The sequence below is a fragment of the Cyanistes caeruleus genome, chromosome 6 (genome assembly GCF_971803275.1).
Source record: "Cyanistes caeruleus chromosome 6, bCyaCae1.hap1.1, whole genome shotgun sequence".
Classification (NCBI taxonomy): Eukaryota; Metazoa; Chordata; class Aves; order Passeriformes; family Paridae; genus Cyanistes; species Cyanistes caeruleus.
In genome coordinates this window covers 6,855,478-6,877,923 of record NC_141706.1, presented here as the reverse complement: position 1 = coordinate 6,877,923, position 22,446 = coordinate 6,855,478, and the positions used below count along the sequence as shown (strand labels likewise).

General features: G+C 42.6%; 1 protein-coding gene across 33 annotated transcripts in view; it reads right to left on the bottom strand.

Annotated features, from left to right (window-relative positions):
* Positions 1–22,446, bottom strand: part of DENND2B (DENN domain containing 2B) — a 152,726-nt gene that overhangs the window by 51,252 nt on the left and 79,028 nt on the right. For 20 of the 33 annotated variants that reach the window (XM_086892049.1, XM_086892031.1, XM_086892043.1 and 17 more), the window contains 2 exons: positions 6,603–7,808; positions 2,756–2,892 (listed from right to left, as the gene is read on the bottom strand). In XM_086892049.1, coding sequence (XP_086748175.1) covers positions 2,756–2,892; positions 6,603–7,339 — 874 coding nt within the window. In that variant the 5' untranslated portion in view covers positions 7,340–7,808. Of the gene's footprint in view, positions 1–2,755; positions 2,893–6,602; positions 7,809–18,543; positions 20,133–22,446 lie in introns of those variants that run through there. The other 13 variants (XM_086892056.1, XM_086892059.1, XM_086892060.1 and 10 more) reach the window with 4 other exon arrangements.

The window sequence follows — 22,446 nt, the reverse complement described above, 5'->3', positions numbered from 1 at the left end:
TCAATATACCTTAAAACTTACTATTCTTTTATATTTTTTTTAGAAGTCAGGTCTCAAAATAAGATAAACTACACACAGCAGTATATTGCTGCCCTGGTCATTAAAGAAGAAGCAGTGCAAGGGCACCAGGAGGAAAACAAAGCTTTAATGTGCATATGCCCCACATGAAGAGGCCATGTGGTAACTAAAAAACCAAGGTTTGACTCCAGGCCTAGCACTCTTGTGCTTAGAACCTGTTTAGGGAAAGGCTGGGGGATAACCCAGCTGCTGCCTGCCACTGCCCAGAAAGGCAAATGGAAAAGGCAGCACCAGGCACTTCCTGGAGGTGAAAGGATGAAGAACAAGAGTCGCAAACAGCAACAAGAGTTCCATTCAGACTGAATGGAAAGAATTTGTTCACAGAGACATCAAGAAAACATTCTTCACAATGGAGACTAAGCAGTGGAGAAGGCTGCACAGGGAGGCAGTGAAGCTATCCTCCCATGTTATTTTGAAAACTCAACCAGATGTAGCCCTGAGCAACCTCATCCAAAGCTGAAATTAGCCCTGCTTTGAGCAGAGGCTGGACCAGCTGACTCCACAGTCCCTTCCAACCTGAATTTTTTATGTTTCTGTCTCACACTAGACTGCTTAGAGCATTGCTTAAGATTCACAGCTTTCTTTTCTTGTATTTTAACACTTCCTTGCATTACAAATATTAATTCTAATGGATGGGGGAACGTGACACACTTAATTAAGTTTATTACTACAGCAACAATGCTTTTATCACCTACAAGTTTTAGGGAGGCGAGGAGATTCAACAAGGTACAGGAAAAAAAGACCCACCAGCACCTCTAGGGAAACTGTTTGCAAAGAAAACTCAAAGCACAGTGACAGAGCCCTTTATAGCTTTGAAGCAGATGTAGATCTATAAAATAAACTCACTCTTGCAGACACCTGGTTTGCATGAGCACAAAAGTGCTACTTGGAGACTGGGGTCTAGCACCACTGGTATAAATTATGCAGATGTGATACACAAAACTACGAGAGTTTCTTTAAAGCTGGAGATCAAACCACTTTGGCTTGTCTTTAATCATGCCTGACAGTTTATAGGAATTATACTGATTTGGTATTCCCCCCACACTGCTGTATTGAATGAAGTGCTTGGAAAGAGGTTGTTAAAAAGCAGTACAAAACAATGAAGTCCTATGTTTGTCCACAGATCTGGAATTTTGCATTCTTTTCCCACTGCCCTGCCAAAATGTCCAAATTATAGTCTTGAAGGAGCTGGTTTATAGTACCCATGAGCTGGAAAAGCCCATTATGATTTTGTTTTACAGAACCCAAGATTTCTTCTCATTTGGAGAAAGCTTCTTACCAATCATGCACATTTTATTTTGATATTTGACAAACCAGACAAGGAAAAGAGTCATTACCACCTAAAATTTGGTGCCACACAGACAAGTCCTGAGTAAAGATGAGCACTGTAATTAACACACAATACATTTTAAGTGTGAATAGCATGGTGGTCTGTCACAGAAAGGGCTGACTATAGATCATATGAGGATGATCTACACAGAAAAAGATTTTTCAGTATCTACAAAAGTTTTCATTTTAACTGACAGACACTGAGCAGGAGCTGAAAGCTTTGGTTCTGAAAGCGGGTTTTTTTGGTTTTTTTTTTTTTATATGACATAGAGGGAGTGTACAGCTGAGAATGGAAGGAGTAAATTCTTGTTTTCACTATGGCTGACAAACCAGAGACAGAATTTGGGTCTCACAAAGAGCCCCAGGCTCCAATTTGTGGCCAGTTTGCTCTATCAGCTGATATGACCAAGGATAGTTTTGTTCTGTTGTCTTGGTTTGCCTCTCAAGCATTTGTAAGCACTGTTACAGTGCCTTTTTACCAGACTAAACAGGCCCAGCTTGTCAGTATCTCTTCAGAGGATGTGTGCTGCAGGGTCCCAGGCTGTCTTGGTAGCCCTCCAGCTTTCAGTATATAAAGATTCATTGTCCAAAGTAAAATGAAGTCCCCATTGTATCTGTTGTAATAATATAACACTGAAAGAGTTAAAAACAATGCAGATATTCATCACTTGTGTGGCAAATGTGTGCTCTGAAGGGCTGCCCAATTTTTGGTAATTATAACAACTGTTTTTTGATGTTAAAAGAATGTATGCATAGGCCATACATTTCCTTCTAAGACCAAAAGAAACATGTTTTTCTTATGAAGCTTAATGAAAACAGTGTTTTTTGTTGTGCGTTCCCAATGGTGTATAGCTAAAGGAAATTAATTCCTCTTTAACCAGGAACTGGGACTTGGAGGAGACCAGGAACAAACAACTGCTTTGGGGCAGTCCACACCAGAGTCCTGAAAAGCTCAGGCTGACCACACGAGGCCTCTGAGGTTAATCTTGCTATTGGATAGTTCCATAAACGCTGTCTCCAGTCCTGTTCTTTACATTTTTACACCACTCAAGGCTTCGAGCCAAGGCCTCGATAAAGAGAACGATTTGGTTCTTGAAAAGCACTGGCAAAAATCTGACCAGTCTGTTTCCAGTACTACCTAGTGAAGTCTGAAAGAATCAAGGCTTCCTGCATGCAGCCTGAGAGCTACAATTGCACTGAAGGATCAAACCCATTTAGCCTCCATTTAATCTCTCTTTACTGACAGCGCTGAACTTTCCTGCACAGGGCACGTGTTCAGCAATACCATGGCCTGCCCACAGCCACTCAACATCCTGCTGTGAGCCTGTGTTCTGCAGCAGCTTCTTACCTACAATGTCTTCGTAGGCATTTTCTTCTAAAGTGCTCTTGGATCCAAATTTATGCTGGCTCTCGGTTCCATTTTCAGTCGGGGAGGGAGGGTACAGGGACTGCAGGCTTGAGGCATCCTCAAACTCAAAGGATTTTCTACAGTTTAAAACAATAATAATTAATAAAAAAAAAATTAAAAAAATATTCAAACATTTAGAAGAGCATTTGCATGATAAGAAATATATATAAAATTAACCACAATTTAAAAAAAAAAATCTTCCATCATGCTTTAAGAACTAGGTTTTAATGGACACTAAGTCCTGTGCTCACAGCAGTCTCTAGTAGAGCCATCTATGTCAGTTTTACGAACTTGGAATATTGTTATCCCCATTATGCAGACAGGAGGAAAATACCAAGAAAATATGTTCTTTTTTCGAAGTTTACAGAGTAAATTAGTAGCACAGTCCTCAGATTAGAAATTACTTTGCTCTTTTCAGAGGCCCCAGAAACATGTGGCCCTCTGTCCCAAAGAAAGACACGGTCTCTGAGAAGCATTCCTGCACTGGTTGCTCCGGGAGATGTAGCCCTTAGTTTGACAGCACTCACATGCCTTTGAACCTTTGGATGTGTTCCTGTGCAGAGCTCAGTGCACAAATGCCAAAGGGACAATGTGCCAGTCACCCAAATCCCTTGGACACCCCATGCCAAGCGCTGGCAGCAAAGGAGAAAGCACTGAGGGAATTAGTGCTCTCTGTGGTGCATGAGCGGCTTGAGCTGATGGCTCAGGGGCTGAAGGTTTGGCCTTTCTGGCAGGAGGGTGAGGACCAGATGAATTTGTCTCCCTCAGAGGGTGATTCACCACCTCCCACCCACACCTGCCCCAGTGCTGCTGAGCACAGGGAGAAAAGCCCAAGTTCTTCCCATGCTCCAGTTCACCTAGCCCTTGTACTCTGGGGCAGTATCTACACTCAAGGTGGGATGATTTGCAGTGGCAGCACTACAGGGGCTGGCATTCATTAGATTGATTTAATGAAATTAAATGATGACAAAAATGGAATGAAATGGTGACAAAAACAGGCTCAGGTCAGAGCGTAAATCCCATGGTGCTACAAAGCTTGCGTGGACTGTGCTGGTGCCTATATCTGCTCACTGAGCCCCAAACTAGATTAACAATAAATCATCCTGCCACAAACCCAGCCTTGTTCTTCTTCTTTCCAGCTGGAGTGGAGCATATGCTACAGCATATCCATGTGGCAGGGACAGAGTCCCACGAGACACTTCGGGCTGAGCATCCCTACAGGTAACACAGGGACTAATGCACAGAACACTGCATTTGAAAAGAGCATTTCCTGCTTGTCTGCTGCAGCAGGTTTATGTCTGGGATCAGGCTTAAGAGCCTCCTCTTTCTCCTTTCCCTAATCTTCAGAATATTCAGATCCAAGTTATTCACATCAGGATTGTGGCATAAGCAGTCTGTGCGTGTCAGATCCAGACACCTGCTCCTCCACAGCTACTCACAGTTACAAAGGACACACTGGAGGCACAGCTGTGTATGAAATGGGACTTTCTAAAGTAGTTAAATATCCAGCTCCTAGAGATTTTAAGGCACCACTATGATGTGAATGGCTCTGTGGACCGACACTCAGCTGTGGTCCATGTGTCCCAAGTCTCTCCTGTGACACTCCTCTCCTGCACTGTGTGTGTGCCAGAGGATTTCCAACTGCTGGGGAACACCCAGCTCACACCACCCTGAAATGTTAAAGCTGCTCTTGGCACCAGGTTCTCCAGATCCAGCCTGGCTTTTTGCTAGCAGGCAAACATGAGAGACTTCCTCCATACTGCTAGAGTGTTGAATTAGCCACCAAAAATAAAATCGGTGCTTTCAACTGAAGTATTGGGAAAATAAATACCCTCAAGTCCATTCACATGACGTTGCAGTGAGTGCAAACCACATGTATGTTCAGTCTGAAACACACAGCTACAAGCTGCAGGCACAATGAGTCATGTCTGTTCTCAAAAAAAGAACAGTTTATGTACTGAGATTTCAGTAATTACTGTCAACCAAATACTGTCATTCTTAGTTGACTTCTATGGTCTTAAGTTCTTTGTAAATCTTGGAGTTCTTCTTTCTGTAATTGAAGGAAGAACAGTACCAAGGACAATAAAATTAAGTTTTTAATGAAGGATTTCCACTCAGCATTGAAGTCAGAGAGCAAACCTGAGATTTTGGGGAGGTTGATTTAAACTTATTTAGATCATGATTGACAAGAGTTCTGTCCAGAGAAATCATTAAGCTACAGTGGGTAAAGCTGTTAGAAATGAATGGATATATACCCAGGAAAATGTCAAACTGATTTGCAAGAATCATCAGATACACACGACAAGCCTGTTAATCCTTACAGTTTATATTCTACAACTTAAATTGATAAATAATGCTTTTTGGGAAGGCTTGTTTCCCCTAGCCCAGGCCTTTGCTGAACTGTGCTGTTGTCTAACTCTGCTATGACAGGAGACGGGATCTGCAGAAAAGCAGATTCAAGCAGAATTTTACCTCTTCTGGAAAGCAGCTTCAAAACTTCATCTCAAAAACTCATTGTGATAAAATACTGTGATTCTTAGATGATTTTCCCATTTTCCAATAAAGGTTATCTTTTACACCAAAGCATTTAAAAACTATTGTTTGTCTTCTGCACATTGCAAATGCTGTGCTGAACAAACTGAGAGCAGTTTTACTTCACAAATTTTCCTTAAAGACTAGATTTCCTTCCTCTGAGATTATTGCCAGGACTCCAAGATAAGCACTGCTTATCTGTGGACTTTCCACATCCCCTCACACCTTTCTGGAAGAAACAACATGCCTCAGCAGAGCTGTTTGATCTTTCAGAAGCAGGTGTCTCCTGAGAGAAGAGGACAGAACCTGAAGGCTCCTCTTCTCTTCCTGTCCCAGTGTAATTCAGGTGAGGTTGGGATAAAAAATCTTTAATAATTAAGCTAACATCAAGCAGAATCTGAAGGGATAGTGTCCATATGAGATGCTGTTTAGCAGTTCTTTGCAAATCTCATCACAAAATATCAAGGGAGTGTATGTATCATACACATGCACAGACAGGTAAACCCATTAAAAATGCTGCAATTTGAATGCTTAGCAACAACTATGCCTACAATTTTCCAAGCAATGAGCAGAATGAGCTTTACCATGTCTAAAACTCAAGAGGAATCACACGATTAGAGCAAGCCAAGCTCCACAAATTGCTGGGGAAATGTAGCCATACACTCTCCCCATCATTAACTCAGGAATGACATAGAGGACTTTCTGTGATAAAACAGTTTTCTCAGCACTAATCCTCTACAGGTATTGATAATAATTTAGGATAATATTCCTAAGGACTGAATTAAATAAAATCACCTACTTTGCATAAAACTGACACAATTGCTATAGCAATGAGTTTTGGAAATAGAAAACCTCTGCAAATACATTTTACAAGAAGAAGAGATTGTGAGGGATCAGCTATGGTCTCACTACCAGACAATAATGAAATTATGGTCCATTAATAATGACAAATAAGGGCATTTGTGCCAGAATGAACTAGACAGCCTTTAGCACACCTAACCTAGAACATTTTTTGGGGATCGAAGGATGCAGATTTTAGAACTCCAGAACTGAAGGCATTCAAAGGTATTGTACCAGTGCATTCCATCTGTGCAGACCAGCAGAAAAAAACAATTGTCTTGCATTCAATTCCTAGGTTATCTTATGTCAAAAGCACTGCATTAGAGGGAGAATTTAAAATATTGCTACTGCAAAAATATAGTCTATTTATTTATTTATTGGTTTGGAGAACCGAGCGCATTTCCTTGGCTGTTACCTATTCTGGGATTTTCTGTGAAAGCGCGACTCTTTCTTCTGCCTCCTGGTGACGGGGGGCGCAGGAGTGGACGGGAGGGGAGGAGGAGCAGCAGGTGTGGGAGATGGAGGTAGGCCATTGCTTGGTTTGCTTTTGTGGGATTTGTCTGCCTCATACTCAAAGGTGCGTTTGGGCTTGGGGACGGGATTGACGGCGCTGTTAGCCGCGCTTTCCAGGAGCACTTTGGGGCCAGCTGAGTTCGCAGTGACCCCCTGTTTCGTTTTACTGCTTTTCTCAGCCTCAGGAGGTGTTTCTGGTTCACTCCCCAAAATAACGCCCCCTCCTTTGCTATCGCTCAGGGATTCGCTCAGTCCCTCCACAGTACTCAGAGTCCCAGACTTTTTCCTCCCTTTGTCAACACTGTAGCAGCTACTTGGTAACTGGGGGAGGCCTCTGCCTGACTGCTCCTTCAATGCCTGCTCGATCTTCTGGATTCTGTTGAGCACAGCTGAGGACTCTTTCCTCACATGGCTCTTAAGGAAAGGAGGTTCGCTCCTGCCTGGTCTCTTTTCAAACCGATGGCAGGAATCCCTGTCCAGCAGTTCCTCCTCCTCTGTTTCCGGGTAAGAGCACTCGGAAAATGTTCGGCTCATTCTTCTGAGCCCTTTGAAATCAAATGTTTTGTCGCTGCAGGGAGAGGTCAGCACGCTGGGGCAGCTCTCACTGCCCGACCTCTCCCCAGCATCCCTCTTGTCCATACACACGCTCGTCCTGGGGGACAGCTCCCGGCGGCATTCCCATTCTGTGATCTTCTGCCGGATGTCCAGCGCCTGCGAGCGGACGCTCACCCTGCTGATGGAGAGGGTCCTCAATTTGGAGGCAGTGCCCAAGGACAGAGTGCTCCTGTTGAGTGGATAGCTCCCTATTGCTTCCCTGTCTTGACCCTTGTTTGGACTCTCCTTTTGGTCAGCCTTGAACACGGACAGCCTTTTATCCAGAGCACCCACGCTGATGGCTTTGAGGGGGCGGCTGGGGGAGTCGGTGTCCGAGGGGCTCGTGGAGGTGCTTCGCAGCGTAGACGTGCGGCTGTTCCAGTCCTTGAGGCACCGCCTGGAGCTGGAGCCTTTGGAGAGCCCCGTAGAGCGGGAAGAGTCCTCGCTGTCACTGAGGGGGTAGGCAGGGCTTCTTTGAGGGGACAACAGGGGCGGCAGAGTGGCTGACTGGCACCTGGAAATGGAAAGAAATAAAAAATCAAGGCCTTGGGGAAACTGGAGTTATTTGCCAACTTTCTTCTGGCTGCAGGACTCCACTCTGCAAGACCACGCCAAAGCATCATTAAGATGCCAGTGGGCATTCTGCCAGAGTCAGGGGTGGGAGGTGGCAGCATTTAACTGGTATCAGAGGTGGGCCATGAGCAGGACACTTGGCACGTCCAAAACAAGTTTCCTCACTTCTGTTTGACCCCCATCTTTTTCCAGTTTCCTGAACTTAAAGCCAGCTGAGATTCTCATAGCAAACCTCTGCCTTGACAGCATCTACCACCCGCAGATGTGTGGACCTGGTTCATCTTTGGTCTGATGCTGTGGCCAACAGGTTAAATTCCTTTTATCAAACAGAAGTAATTTCTTAGCAAAAGAATATTACACACTGAGAAAACACATTGATCTGCTCACACTGTGTGTTGAAGAATATAAACTATATAGAAATATATTTCTAAATAGAAAGATCTCAGTGCTACCCTGGAAAAAACCCTTGGAACAAAATCTAGCTGTGGTTTTCAAAATCAGCTATTGTTACTGGGGTTTTGTACATTGTTGCAAGGACTTTTAAGAACAGAAAGACACAAGGAAATTAAATAACACATTAATCATTTGTCTCATCAGGGATAAGCTAGCAGTAAGGAAGTTAAGCCAAAACCGTGTCAAAAAAGCGGGGGTTGCCACCCTGACAAAATCCATCCATAAAAATCATAGCAGAAATAATCACAACTCCTTTAACATTAACTCCTTTCTGTTCCAAACAGTACAGGAAAAAGAGGAAAGACCCATAAGTAATGCCCTGCATATGCTATTAAGTTTATGCTGTGTGAAGACTGTGGACAGCAAGCTGTTTTTTATCAACTCTCCTGTACAGAGGCAAGATCCAAATGAAAGAACTGCTTGACCAAAAGAAATCAGGGGAGCAAATGCCTACGCTATTGCAAAGGAAGACAAGATTCAGAAGATCTCTGCTGCTCTATTGCTTTCTTCCCAACAGCCAGCCAATACCTACAGCAGAAGTGCCAATTTCTGTGCATTAATCAAAAAAATCCAGAGCACTGGGGTGATTTCTGAAAAATTTACTTTGACACAGGAAATATTTCTTTTCCTTCAAATGCAACCCCAAGCCAAAATTATCATATTTCATTCCAGTTTCCTACAGCAGATACTTCACAATCAAAGCTCAAAAATATCACAAAAAAGGAAAGTTCTGGTCAGGAAAAGACAATAATCAAATTATCACAAAAGGGAACTGATCTTTTTTTTTCAGAGGCCTGAGACAAGCAAAGCCCATTTGTCACAGAAGTTACACCACTCGGTGACTTTTATTTCATTACTGTTTTGAAAGATAAACATGCCTGTAGGAAAAGAGATCTCATGTCAAAGATAATGGCAAATACTCCTACAACAACTGCCTAAGGCAGTTATTTTAGGACATACAGGACACATGCCAGAATATGCTCTTTGCATCCTAGAAGCTGAATTTCCTGCCATTCTATACAACTGCAGACTGATGTCTTAAGAGATCTCAGAAGATCAAAAAGCAGGTGACAGATGATGAGTGGTTTTGGCTGGCTGTTGCAGCTCAGTTTGTACTGGATTACCTGGAATTACCTCAGCAGACATACTCTTATAGTGCCTGAAGATGAAACCTAAATCAGCCTCCTCAAGCTTTATGGGGCACCCTGATCCTTCATTATTTCAGCCTGTCTCATCTCAGTTTCTTCAGGTTAATACCACAAGGCCAATTTTTTATATTATTCATAACACTGCCTTAGCTTAGATTTGAGATCACATTCTCCTTATTCTCTCATGTCATGCAGACCCATCCCAGAGCTGCACTGACATTTCTCTCAAGAAAACAGGATCACACAGCAGAAATGTATTTTACATCCAAAGACTACAGCCTCCACTACAGCCTTAGAAGCTGCTTGTTGGCTAAATCCACTGTCAGGATTCAGCTACAGGACAGGGACAGAAGAGGGCCTGTGGAATGTTTTAGCATGTTACAACTTGCTTATTGGACTCTGGTCTGTACTGGCAATAGAAAGAATAAAATATAAAATTACAGGGGTGAGGTCAGTAAAATGGAGCAACAGAGGTGAAGAACATGCTGACAACATGAGAATCATAGACACCTCTCTCTGCCTTTGACACACTGCACAGAAAATACTATAGGCATAGTCCTTTATCTCCTTACAATCTAAGAAATATCTATTCAGCTATTTCCACTGTCAGAGAAAGGTTTGGTGATTCATCAGGGAAGGAGGAAAAGGGGAAAATTATGGTTTGCATAACCTGAAGAAGTTGCAAAACATTTATTCTTAAGAGGTATGAGCCATTCTTTTAAACCCCAGGTTCCCAGTGAGGTAACTGAAATTAAGGCTTCATCTTGAATCCCCAAATTCAGTTACAAAATCCCAATCACTGTGCTAGACTGGGGCTGTAGAGCCACAGGCCTTCCTGCAGGACTTTGCCCTCAAAGACTTGGCTTACCTCCTTTAAGAAATAGAATCTGGTTTACACTGCTTTACACTCTACACTCGAGTAATTCAAAGAGAATCTATAGGACTTATTCAACAACAAAGAGGAACTTTATCCCAAAGGTTTCAGCATGGATTCTCTAAAGGATGCTGGTAAGTAACAGAATGAAAGAAGAAAAAGAAGTCCAAAAGTTGATCAGTGGACAATAAAATGGTTCTTCCCCAAGAAACATACTTCCATTAGAAGAATATTCTTTTGAAGGCACAGGCTTTAAAACCAGTATTACTGGACAGAGAAGAATAATTAAGAAACTTGCAACCTTCCACAAAAAGACTGTAAGGCAAAATGCTTTGAATTTAAGTTTTCTACACACAGAAAGGTACAGTGCAGCACCTTACATTGCATATCATTACATAAACTTTCCAAATATCATATACAAACAGCATAAACAGAGGTTATGGAATCAACTTTAGCTTTCTTAACAAGTTCCCTTGACCAACACCTTTGTCCTGGGCAAGGATTATTACCTTGAGGATATCAGCATTTCACTAAAGTGAATTTCACCATTTTAAGTTGCTCTGGCTCCCTAAGGGCATCCTTCCAACACTTAGGTGTGCAGTGCCCAAACCTTTGGCAAACCAGGTGTGTATTGCAGTCTCAAAGGCTGCCAAGCAGCCCACGATGTCCTCTAGATCCTGGAACCACCTTTCTGCTGACACTCACCGCTGCTCACCAAGGAGAGCAGACAGAAACCAAGAATCCAAGAGGTGCTTTCCAGCTCTTCAGACCATGCTCAGCTTTGCTGTTGTGATTTGTTCATTGAGAAATCAGCAGTTGCCCACAGTAGGAGGAAACTGATAATATCAGTTGTGCTCTGTAGGATTATAAACTGTAGATACAGCTGATCTTCGCATTAGAATTAAGTGTCTTCTCTTCAGTTTCTCTTTTTCTTACCCAAAGGCAGAAAAAAATTGTAATTTACAAAGACTGCAATTCTTGAGGGTGGCTCTCAAATGTTCATATATTCTATTGTTTTCTCTATTAGAGGCTCCTTTTTTAAAATCTCCTTTCACCAGGTCCAGTGAGCACATGTGGATAACAGTGGAGCTGATCTCAGCTGCACCAAGAAGAGAACAGACACACTTGCTTTAAGGTAATTTGCAACCTACTCATCACAAGGCAAAAGACGAAAAAACTGAGTTCCTGCCTTTTAGCAAGGCTGAGTTGTACTAAAAATCTATGGGGATGGAGAAGGGCTCATTCTTGGTGCCAAAAGTGCTTGAGTTCTCACCCTCTATCTGACCCAAAAGTCAAAAAGTCTTCAATTTTGGACAAGACACCAGTCTTCTTCCTGCAAAATGTGGGTGCTAACATTGGTCTGTTTGTAGAAGAGGAAAAATTTAATTCCTGGAAACCGCTTTGAAAGTAAGCAATACAAAATTAGTATTAAAACTAGGGGGCTTGGCCTTTTGATCCAGTTGAACAGAAGCACAGCTTCTTCCTGCTTCCAAGGCCAATTCCATCAATTCCAGAAAAGAGAAGAAATGAGTGCAGAAAATTCCCACAACTTCATGAGTAACTTTTAGCAATGTGAGACCAGAAGGGTGGCTCAAGAGCTGGGTTTGTGTCTTTTGGAAATCAGAATATGGGTGGATAATCAGAACGTGCATTTATTGAGGCATTTGCATCCAAGATCCACACGTTATATACACTAAGAAAAATCTTAGGTTGCATTTCAAGCTTTAAAAGTGACTGTAGGGTGTTTAAGTGACTTGCCTTGAAAGAGTTACAGGACTCACAACTTTCACTGTCGTGTTCTGACCTCTGAGCTAAGCAGCTCAGACTCTGCAGCATGGCTTTAGCTCTCCTGAAGTGTCAGGAGTGACCCCACAGTGATCAGGAGTGATCCTGTCCTGAGGAAAGGCAAGCTGGAAGAAGCCACTCAGCAATTTTTCAGTTTTGCAAATCCCATCATCTCAAACCAACACGTACAGAATATTAGAACAGATTTTGGCTCTCTGATCCAGGGAATTTCCCACTTCAACACACTCATGCATGGGAGCCTATTTACTGAAAAAAAGAACAAAGAACACGATGACAAAAAGGTACTGGGTTTTCCAGGCTCCTGTTGAGATCCCATCATTTCCCAGTGACACTGATGTTGGGTGCAAAGACTCCCAGCAGTGATTTTACTCCTCAGGACTTTCCCCCCACTTTTGTTAGGAAAAATATTACTTTCTTAATATTTTATTTAGGGATTTTTTTTTTTTTTCTTATTTCTAGTACTTCTCAGGGCATTGTGCCATTTCATCACAACAACCTAACCTGTTTCAGGGTAACAATAACATCAGAATCAGCTGTGACCATAGGATTGTGAGTTTGGGAATGAATAGATTTGGCCAGCACTACAGACTTCTTGTTGCTCTAGCCAATATTTAGGATCTGAAACAAAAGCCTCTTTGGAAGGGCAGTAAAACTCATGTTTAATACATATAGTAAAGCTGCCCTGATAGGTAAATGAGGATGTAACTTTGAAATTATCTGGAAATTTGGAAGAGAAAATGCTAAGGAATGTTCAGCTACCAACTGCCAGCCACTCCGAGTGCAGATACTGGAATCCATCCTTCCCAGAGCAGGGCAAAGTGAGAGGGAAGCACAGCCTGCTCACCTGCTAATTGGAACCATTCACTGTACCACACACATTTTGATGTACTGCTGCTGAGAACAGACATAATGGCTCACTATGATATTCATTTACATCAAACTTCCACTTGATTTGACAAAGCAGGCAGAGGAGAGAATACATGTAGAGACCAACAGAAGCTCAAATTAGAACTGGTGTTTATGTCCCATTCCTTCTGTGACCTGGACAGAACAAGCACTTTTGCAGAGGTTCAGTAACCATAGCTCCTTTTAACCAGTACAGTTTCACACCCCACCAAGGGCAGTGCTGCCAGGAAATCACAGAGCAAACAAACAGAGCACATAAATTCTTCTGCCTTTTTCAGACACCCTTTGGAAAGCTCCCAGTATGAATCAATACTTTTGCACCAACAGAAACTGAACACACCACTGCAGTACAGCCATCTCCCAGGCCTTCCCAGGTGTAATAAGGTAGAGTAATTCAATGCAGACAAAAAAAAAACCTTGAGGACTTTGTTAGAGGCAATGATGAGGGACACTTCCTCAAAAATTCACTTTTTCTCTCTCTATACAAGAACTAGTAATAAATTTCCTCTATGCTTTCCTCCAAAGAACAGTGAGAAGTCCAGCTTTAGCTGTCAAACAGCAGCAGTCAGTGGTGTGGTTGCACTTTGAGATTAGTTATGGAATGAGTTATTTCACACAGCAGCGTGGATTCAGCATTATTTGCTTGTAACAATGTGCCATTTCCTTTCCTCACCCCTCACTGCATCCTCACCAGAGGGGACAGACAGGCAGGGGCAGTGACAGTGGCTACTGCAAAGACTCAGCCAGGCATTGCTGTAGGCAGGGGGCAAATGCAAGGAGTCAGGCTGCTCTAACTGGGTCAGCATGAGGGTAAAATGTACAACCATCACCAAAATAGGTGATCTGAAATGGGTTTGCTGCTTAGTTGAGGTGGCCCACCAGGATCCCATGTATTGATGATCCTTTGAGTTCTGACTTTTTCTTTTCAAATATAAGTGATCAACTAGGCTTGGACAGCTGCCTTGTATACTGCACCAAAGAGTATAAATTGAATCTTTCAGTGTACTCATCGTTCCAGGAGCAGAAAAGGATTTAGAAACCTATGTTATTGTTACTCCTTGTAACAATCCCTCCTTGTAGGGATTATGGGAACATTAAGACCAAAGGGACCTCCTGCACTACAGTATTTAAATCCACTCTCATTAGAAAGGCAGTAAACCTTTCTATCATAATATACTCTTCACTCTCACAGCACACAGCATTTTAATTTCCTACATAACTCAAGTAGATAATTACAGATTTTATTTAATTATCTTAAATCTAATTAAGAGTTTATGGTGAATAAAGGAGGTGAACTTTTCACACTCAAGTGCTGGCACACACCAGTAAGGTGATTTTTGAGCTGATTCAGCCTGGTGATGGAACAAGTGGTGCAACTTGTCACATCTTGCCTGTGTCTTGGAAAATAAAGGGATGTACATGGTAGCAGAACAAACCGTCTTGCACCAGACCCTTTGTAATCTTTGAGCTTTCACCAGGAGTCTGGCTAAAAATCCCCAAAAATCTGCATTCCAGATAACATCCCACTGTAATTGTTGACTTTGGGATTGTGACACAAACAAGACAAAAACTTGTACTTTCTAAACTGAACAGTGAGTCTGCATTATAAGATTGTTTGAAATAGGCTCACTTTCATGAACATGGGCTGGGATTGAAAAGTCCCAGCATTTAGAGAGAATGAGCAATAAAATCAAAGTGGACAACAAGTCACAAAATGTTTAAAGATAGAACAAAAATAGAAACGCCAATTATTTTCCTGTTTGTACTTCTGAATTTTTTTCCCCAAGGGTTTTTGATACTTTCCATTTAAATAAAAACCGAAACCATATTAGAACTAGCTAGAGAATGATAGGACTGTGAAACAAACAAAAAAAAAGATCAAGCTCTGTGTGTGGTTTTTAAAAGCTCCAGTGTCTGTGTTCCCAAGAAGTACTGAGTCAATGATAACAATTGTGGGGTGGATTTGCAGGGGTGCTGTGGTGAATTCCTGTGTTTAACACCCCCCAGAGCTCTGGGCCTTTGCAGCTGGTTCATGAAGAGAAGTACACACAATCACAGCTGACTGCAGCTCAACTGTGGTTTTATGGCTCAGAAGCAAAAAGGTCTGATTTGCACCAGGGAAATGCAGAAATCATTCTGCCAAAGTAAATTACATGAAGTGGCAACTATGCTCTACCACTGTACAAAACAAGGGCAAAGAAATCCAAGTTGATGAGTCAGATCCTAAATACTTGATTTAGCCTGGATCTGTAAAGCCAAGACAGCAAGACAAATCTGACCATGAGGGATAACTGTAAAATAAAATGCCATCAATCAACATGCACTAGGTGTCTCTGCCAAGTGAGGGGGAAGAAGATAACAGGAAATTGTGAAATCATCTAGACTCAGAGGGTTAGATTCCCTGCCACTCCAGATTTATGGCCATCTTCTGTTCTGTTACAAGGCAAGGGCAGGATGGTCTTTAAACAATTCCCCATTTAATAAGCCTTTTTCTCCTCTTCTGTTCAGACAGAAATAATTACCCAAGGTAAAGAATACCAGCCTAGGCTGTACTTCCCATCACTGGCATCAGAAGCTGACTGTGAGAAAATCAAAAAGCAAGAACAGAAGTATCAGAGTAAGCCATTCTCTCTTTTCAAAGAACACTGCACTAGTTTCACAGGAACATCTCTCCTTTCTCCTCAAAAAATATGATTCAAAGCTGAAAAAGGGAAGCCTCCCTTGGAGTTACACTTTTCCCATTATATGTTCAGAATAATAATTTATGCAATAGATATGTCCGCTGTTACAGCTCCATTATTGTTATTGTTCTGGAATTGGCTCAGTATGTTTTAGTCTCATCTGATTTCTTAAGATCTTGGGGGTTTTGCTGGCGAGGGAGTGGCAACGCAGCAAGTGATGGCATTTTCTTAAACCAGGCAGAAAGCACAAACCTTCATTTGTCTATTTAAGAGCTGCCAGTCCTTGAAACTTGTTCTTTAGCAGCGTGTCTGAACATGCTGGCTGCTAAAAATCCCAGTGCACATAGAGGCTCTCAACTTTGCTTTTTCAAAGCACAGGTGATTTTTCAACATGCTTGCTCATCTGACCTGGAATATCAAAGCAACAGACTCTGTGGTCCTAATTCTGACAAAGCTTTCCAAGTTTTGTGCTCACACAAGTGCAATTTGGGAAGCATAAAAAATTATTTTCATGAATTGTGACACCCAGTTTTCAAGAGGGCATTCTTGGTTTGGCAACCTCCAAATCTGAAATTTGGGGTTGGAAAGTTGTTGTAAAATAGGCACATCCTTATTCTGCTCTGACAAGCCAGAAAACCTTACAAGGTCACTCTAGACTTTACTGAAATACTCTGTATCCACAGAGAAAAAAACTGAACAGGAGGTCAAAAAGTCCTAAATCCTGGCTGCACACTGATCCAGAATAGAGAGAAGTCTGCTTTCCCTGCTTCACATATAAATCAACTTCTAGGCCATGTAAAACCTTATCAAATAGACTCAAGTATAGCTATCTAACAGGGACAGAAAAATAATAAGAATTCAGAACTCTCGTTTTCTACAAACTTTCTTAACCTTATCCACTCGGAGGAGTTTGTTTCAGAAAAAAATAGAAAAATACTTTATTTGCCTTTCCTACCAGTATCCACATTTTCCTTCCAGTTCCACCAGCTTAGCTGTCAGCCCCAATGTGCTGCCAGTGTCCAGTGGCATCTTTCTGTAGAGGTTTCTTTTGTCCAGTTTTGCAAATTAGTCTATTTAACACAGTGAGAAAGCATCCTAGAAAAGCAGCTTATAAAACCAAAAGCCATTGTCCATCTGTCTGCTATTAAATAGGTATTCTTAATTTCTGTCATAATTTCAACTACCAGTATCACAGTCCATCAGGTCTGAGGCCCGACATATCTGGAGAAAATACAATATGTTGCACAGGATAATACTAAAGTGATTGAAAAGATCTGAGAATATCTCTGCTGCTTCTGGAGTTCCTGAACTGCAGAGGAAATAAAAAACAGAATAAAATAAAATCTAAAATACCAGCAGAATAGAACCTCCTGCACTATCTCTGTGAATCCAGAACAACCTCAACATCACCCACACATCCTGTCAGACCCAGCCTGTCTCACTGCTGTGCACTGGGAGCTCATGCACGGGGAAGGGAGGTCACAAGCCATGTGGACCATCTGAGGCAGGGAAAAATATCAAATTCTGATCTCCAACTCTGCTCTGAGAGAGTTCAGGCCTCTGAGGGGCCGACTCATCTCTGACCAGCAGCTGGGTGCCATCCTGTTGGCAAGGCAAGTGTAAACTCTGTTCAACTTGCTGCAACCTTCTCCAAGCAGAAAGCTGAAGCACTGCCCTGAAACCAGCACACCCCACACTAGGAAAACTTATCTGTTCCCTGAAGGGTATTTTTTGTACATGTTTCTGTCATATGGATAAAGCAGTTTGACAGCTTTTTGTTTGTTATTACATTACTCTTAGAATGACACAGCTAGAGAAATGTGCCCTTGTTCTTCATCTTTAACTTCATTTTATAAGTTTTGCCCTCTCTCTTTCGTCCCTTAGAAAAGTGGATTACCACCTGCTTCAACCAGCTAAGATCTGTGTGTCTCAAACTAGGACTATTTTTCCAACAAAATAAATGTTTTCCAACAACCATCCTCTGCGAATTTTGCAGTCACTTAGTTATGCAATTGCATCTCAAAAGTTGTCTGTCTCTCACACATACACTCACATTCATTGCAACCTTTGAGGATAGGCAAAACAGTTTTCCTACCAAAAGTTTTGGTTTTTGGGGGTTTTTTTTCACTTGTCTAAGAAGTAGCCCAACATTCATAACAGACTCTAGACAGCAGCAGTAGTAATATCTCTCACACACACACAGTATGTCTCTTTTATATAAACAACTGAAAGAAAGAAATCAGATGCAGGATTTTTTATTTTTTAGCACCTGGTAAAGGAGAAAGATGAGGGAGCAGTTAATGAGTAAAAGATGACTCATTGGAGGTGCTGAAGCAAGCGAGTTAATTGAGTATACAAAGTGTCTCATCTTTGGAGGTTGCATCCTGTATCTGAAGGAGGAAAGATTTCAAGGTTTATACCCCTGGCCTCTCTTATCATAATTTTCTTCAGTGGCTCTGATCCTATGGAATGCAAAATATATTCCAGCTATGATGACAAACATGACCCTTGGTACACTTTCCAGTGTGCATAAATGTGGCTGGATACCAGGTGCCCATCAAAGCTGCTCTGTCACTCCCCCTCCTGAGCTGGACAGGGGACAGAAAATATAATAAAAAGCTCATGGGTTGAGATAAGGACAGGAAGATATTCCTTACCAATTACCATCACACCATTTGGGGGAAAAAATAATTAATTATCAATCAAATCTGAGTAGTATCATGAGAAATAAAGCCAAATCTTAAAAATACCTTTCTCCCATCCCTCCCCCTTCTTCCTGAGCTCAACTTTACTCCCCATTTTCTCTACCTCCTTTCCCGCAGCAGCTCAGAGCCATGGAGAATGGGGGCTGTGGTTGGTTTATCACACGGAGTTTCTGCTTCTTCCTTATGGAGAGGACTCTTCACACTCTTCTCGTGTTCTAGAATGGGGTCACTCTCACTGCACACAGTTGTGACACTCTTCCCTTTCTCTGGAATGGGGTCGATCCCACTGGAGATGGTCACACTCTTCCCCTGTTCTGGCATGGGGTCTCTCCCACTGGAGACATTCACACTCTCCCCCTGTTCTGGAATAGAGTCGTTCCCACTGGACAGAGTTACACTCTTGCCCTGCTCCGGAATGGGGTTGTCCCCACTGGAGATAGTCACACTTTTCCCCTGCTCTGGAATGGGATCACTCCCACTGGAGACACTCATTGCACTCTTCCCTTGCTCCAGACTGGGGTTGCTCCCGCTGGAATCATTCACACTTTTCCCCTGCTCTGGAATGGAGTCTCTCCCACTGGAAACGTTTATAATCTTCCCCTGCTCCAGCATGGGGTGTCTCCCACTGGAGACAGTCACACTTCTCCTCTGCTCCAGCATGGGGTCTCTCCCATGGGAGATAGTCACACTCCTCCTCTGCTCCAGCATGGGGTCTCTCCTGTGGGACATAGTCACACTCCTCCTCTGCTCCAGCATGGGGTGTCTCCCACTGGAGACAGTCACACTTCTCTGCTCCAGAATGGGGTCTCTCCTGTGGGAGATAGTCATACTTCTCCTCTGCACCAGCATGGTGTCTCTCCCATGGGAGATGGTCACACTTCTCTGCTCCAGCATGGGGTCTCTTCCATGGGAGACGGTCACACTTTTCCTCTGCTCCAGCATGGGATCTCTCCCACTGGAGACAGTCACACTTCTCCCCTGCTCCAGCATGGGATCTCTCCCACTGGAGACAGTCACACTTCTCCTCTGCTCCAGCATGGGGTCTCTCCCATGGGAGACAGTCACATTTCTCCCCTGCTCCAGCATGGGGTCTCTCCCACTGGAGATAGGTACAGTCTTCCTTCTCTCCGGCATGTGCTGTCTCCCACGGGAGACAGTTCTCCAAAAACTTCTCCAAGGTGGGTCCTTCCCATGGCTACAGCTCTTCATTAATGGCTCCAGGTGGGTCCCTTCCGCAGGGTGCAGTCCTTCAGGAACAGGCTGCTCCAGTGTGGGTCCACCCCAAGATCACAGGTCCTGCCAGCAATCCTTCTCCAGGGTGAGCTCCTCTGTCCACGGGTCTACAGGTCCTGCCAGGAGCCTGCTCCAGCAGGGGCTTCCCATGGGGTCACAGTCTCCTTCAGGCATCCAGCTGCTCTGGCATGGAGTCCTCCACAGGCTGCAGGTGGATCTCTGCATTCCCGTGGGCCCCCATGGGCTGCAGGGACACAGCTGCCTCACCATGGGCTGCACCACAGGCTGCAGAGGAATCTCAGCTCCGCTGCCTGGAGCGCCTCCTCCCCTCCTGTTCCATTGACCTTGGTGCCTGCAGGGCTGTTCCTTTCACACACTTTCACTCCTCTCCTCTTTGGCTGCAATAGCTCCTGCACAGTAACTCTTTTCACTTCTCAGATACGTCATCCCAGAGGCGCTGCCATCGTCGCTGATGGGCTCAGCCTTGGCCAATACAATGGCTTTGTACAGATTAAGAAGTTATAGACTTGACTTGAATTTATGAGGGAATTTCTTTTCATTCACTTCCTTTAAAAATCTATTAACCAGTGCTTGATTTTATTCTGGTTTATGTCAGCACAAATCAAGTGTTGCTAAGGAGAAGTTGCTAAAGATCCAAACTGATGCAAAAGTTAGTTCAGGGAGATTAAAGGCATTGATCTGGTGCACGTGCACACTTACGAAAAACAAAGTTTCACTTTAAAAAACATTAGCACTGAAAATTAAATTAGGTTACTACATCTGACTGGTTACAGTGTGCTTCACTCTACTTTTAGCTAAACAAGTCAGGAAAACAAGGAAATGTGTTGGGCATACCCACAACTGAGCGTTACATGAAAAAATTTGCCCCCCAAAAGTTTTTGGGGTTTTTCCTTAGTTGAAAAGTTTGAAAAACTCTTTGATCTATTTATTCCCCAATCTGTTGGCATATAGATATAAACTGAAAAAGAAAAAAAAAGAAAAGAAAAAATGGAAATAAAGGAAAAAAAAAAAAGGAAAATTAAAAAAAAAAAAAAAAGGAAGGGGTGGGAAAAAGCAAAAGAAAAAAGCCAAGCTGTGATTTGCAGTTCTTGTTGCTATCATACTTATTTACCTAAGAGTCCAGACAAGGCCGAATTTAACTTGACCAAGGGCTACATCTGGCCCTAATTCAGTTTCACTGCATATTAACAAATGAACAATCAGGCAGTGCTGGAGCACTGTGCACACCAATATTCAGAAACATGATCTAAAGGAAATTTTCCAAAAGATTCAGACATTGGCTTCACTCTGCACTTTGCCGCCCGTAACTGTCAGAGGGAGCAGAGTTAGGTCAGAGAAAGACACTCCCCACGACTTTGTTCACCGTGATCAAGGGTAACTTAAACGTGTCCATTACTCATCCAGCTGAAATGAGCCTCCCAGACCAGATTTCAGCACCACACCTACAAGAGCTGTGGGATCTCAAGCTTTAATTTGGAATCAGAATAATAGCTGGGGGATTTATATATCCTTTATAAGCAATTAATGCTCACAAGACCTTGGCTTCCTATAAAACTGTGGATTTAGTTTTACACTAGGTTCTATAAGGAGCTGGCCAATATATATTAACATTTCACTTCACCTTTTACTTCTTGTGAGAGAATTTGTATGTAGTATAACCCTAAGGATTAAAATATTTTGTGGCCACTGCCCTGCAACAGAAATGCTGCACAGTAAACTGGAAGTTTTACATAATTGAGGGCAACTAAATGTTAACTTAGAGCAACTAAAAGTAAGAAGACATTTCTCCTGTCACACATCCTTTTCTTCCAGGACAAAGCTAAGTTTCTGTCCCTACAGAAAGTTACATAGGTAGCACCAGGCAAAGCATCCAGAAAATGAAAATGCTATGGTGAAAGTGAGGCAATACCAACCCCTGTGTATATAGCAGCAAGAAAAAATAACATTTAAAAGCTTACCAGCTCTGAAAATATTTGCTCCCTACAGACTACAACACAAGTAACCAGCTCTTCCCAGTTACCCATGGGGTCTCAGAAAATGAAGATCTGAAGCAGTAAATTGAAGTCCAGATTCTGACCCTAAATTACATCACTCAGAACCGCACAGAGTTGGATCCATAATACTGATTTTCTCCTGAAAAGCACAAACCTGTGACTTATGCTCTTTGTTCAATGGAAAAGAAATGCAAGCTGTCTCATAGCCAAGAAAGCACATTGCACAGAAAGCCTATTAAAAAAAAAGATGCCACAAAAACCCAAAACCTAAAACCAAGCATCAAAACCAACACAACACACAAAAGTGCGTGTGTGTGCCAGCAGCACCTCATTTAATGCTGTGTTTTCATCTCAGCAGTTAGAAAAGTACAGTCATTTTAAGGTATATTCAGCCTAAGTATAAACAACTACGGGCTCTCTCTAATGGACCAATACTTTCTATACAATAAAAACAAATTCAGCTTAGCATGGGCACGAACACTGCTGTGTAACTTAAAAAATCACCTTTAAGAATTAAACAGGATAAAAAGGAATTCATCTAATAGACAAGAAACAGGCATTTAGCCTTAGAGAGATGAGGTTCTGCCTAAGAGCAAGAGAGGTAGAGGGAACAAGGGAAGAGAAGGGCTATAAAAATGAGATTTAGTCCCACAAAGTCACTTGTCCTACACCAGAACTGCAAACTCTGGAAATTAAAGCTACTGCTATAGCAACTTTCAGTAAGCAGAAGGTTGGTGTTGAGTTCCTGCCTGTGAATA